The following is a 616-nucleotide window of genomic DNA, read 5'->3' as shown; positions in this document are numbered from 1 at the left end:
TGGATGGATGGATGGACGGATGAACAGAGAGCTAGATGAATAGGTAAATGGATGGACAGATGAATGCTAAGAGACTAAAATTAGGTTATCCAATCTTTCTAAGCTTCAGCATATCCCCACCCATAGAATGTGGATAAAAATACCTTCTATGTAGGGCTGCTGAGAAGACTGAATGAGAAATCGAACTGCTGTGTGTGGTTTCCAGGATCAAAATGCTTAACATGGTGCCAAGCCCATAGCAAATGCTGGCTCCCTTCCTTTTCTGGGATCTAGAAGAACTAATTAAATTTAATTAAATGATCCGAAACATGAGGAAAGGTAGGAGAGGTCCCCTAATGCCCACAACACAGACAAGCAGGGGTGAGGATGACCACAAACGCTCTTATCTTTCATTTCTATCTCGTGGTCATAATTTCGAATTGTTCTTAATTCAGATAACGGATCCAATAAATGAGATTCCACAGTGTCCTGCCAAGTGCACTCTGTCTTGTGTGCCCTGGCATCTGGGAACCTTTCATAACCGGCCCTCTACTCATTAGGCTGGTTCTGCCTCTGAGCCATTTGGACCCTCTCGCCACTCAGATCATAAGGAGTTAATCCTCCCATCCACCCTGCA

General features: G+C 44.2%; 1 protein-coding gene across 3 annotated transcripts in view; it reads right to left on the bottom strand.

Moving 5' to 3' along the window:
* CMC2 (C-X9-C motif containing 2) overlaps positions 1 to 616 on the bottom strand; it is a 106,639-nt gene that overhangs the window by 42,189 nt on the left and 63,834 nt on the right. For all 3 annotated transcript variants that reach the window (XM_039888832.1, XM_039888831.1, XM_039888830.1), the window contains exon 3: positions 144 to 269. In XM_039888832.1, coding sequence (XP_039744766.1) covers positions 144 to 223 — 80 coding nt within the window. In that variant the 5' untranslated portion in view covers positions 224 to 269. The remainder of the gene's footprint in view (positions 1 to 143; positions 270 to 616) is intronic.

Source organism: Pteropus medius, unplaced genomic scaffold, assembly GCF_902729225.1.
Source record: "Pteropus medius unplaced genomic scaffold, Ma_sr-lr_union100, whole genome shotgun sequence".
NCBI classification, from domain to species: domain Eukaryota; kingdom Metazoa; phylum Chordata; class Mammalia; order Chiroptera; family Pteropodidae; genus Pteropus; species Pteropus medius.
This window is presented reverse-complemented; position numbering and strand designations above follow the sequence as displayed.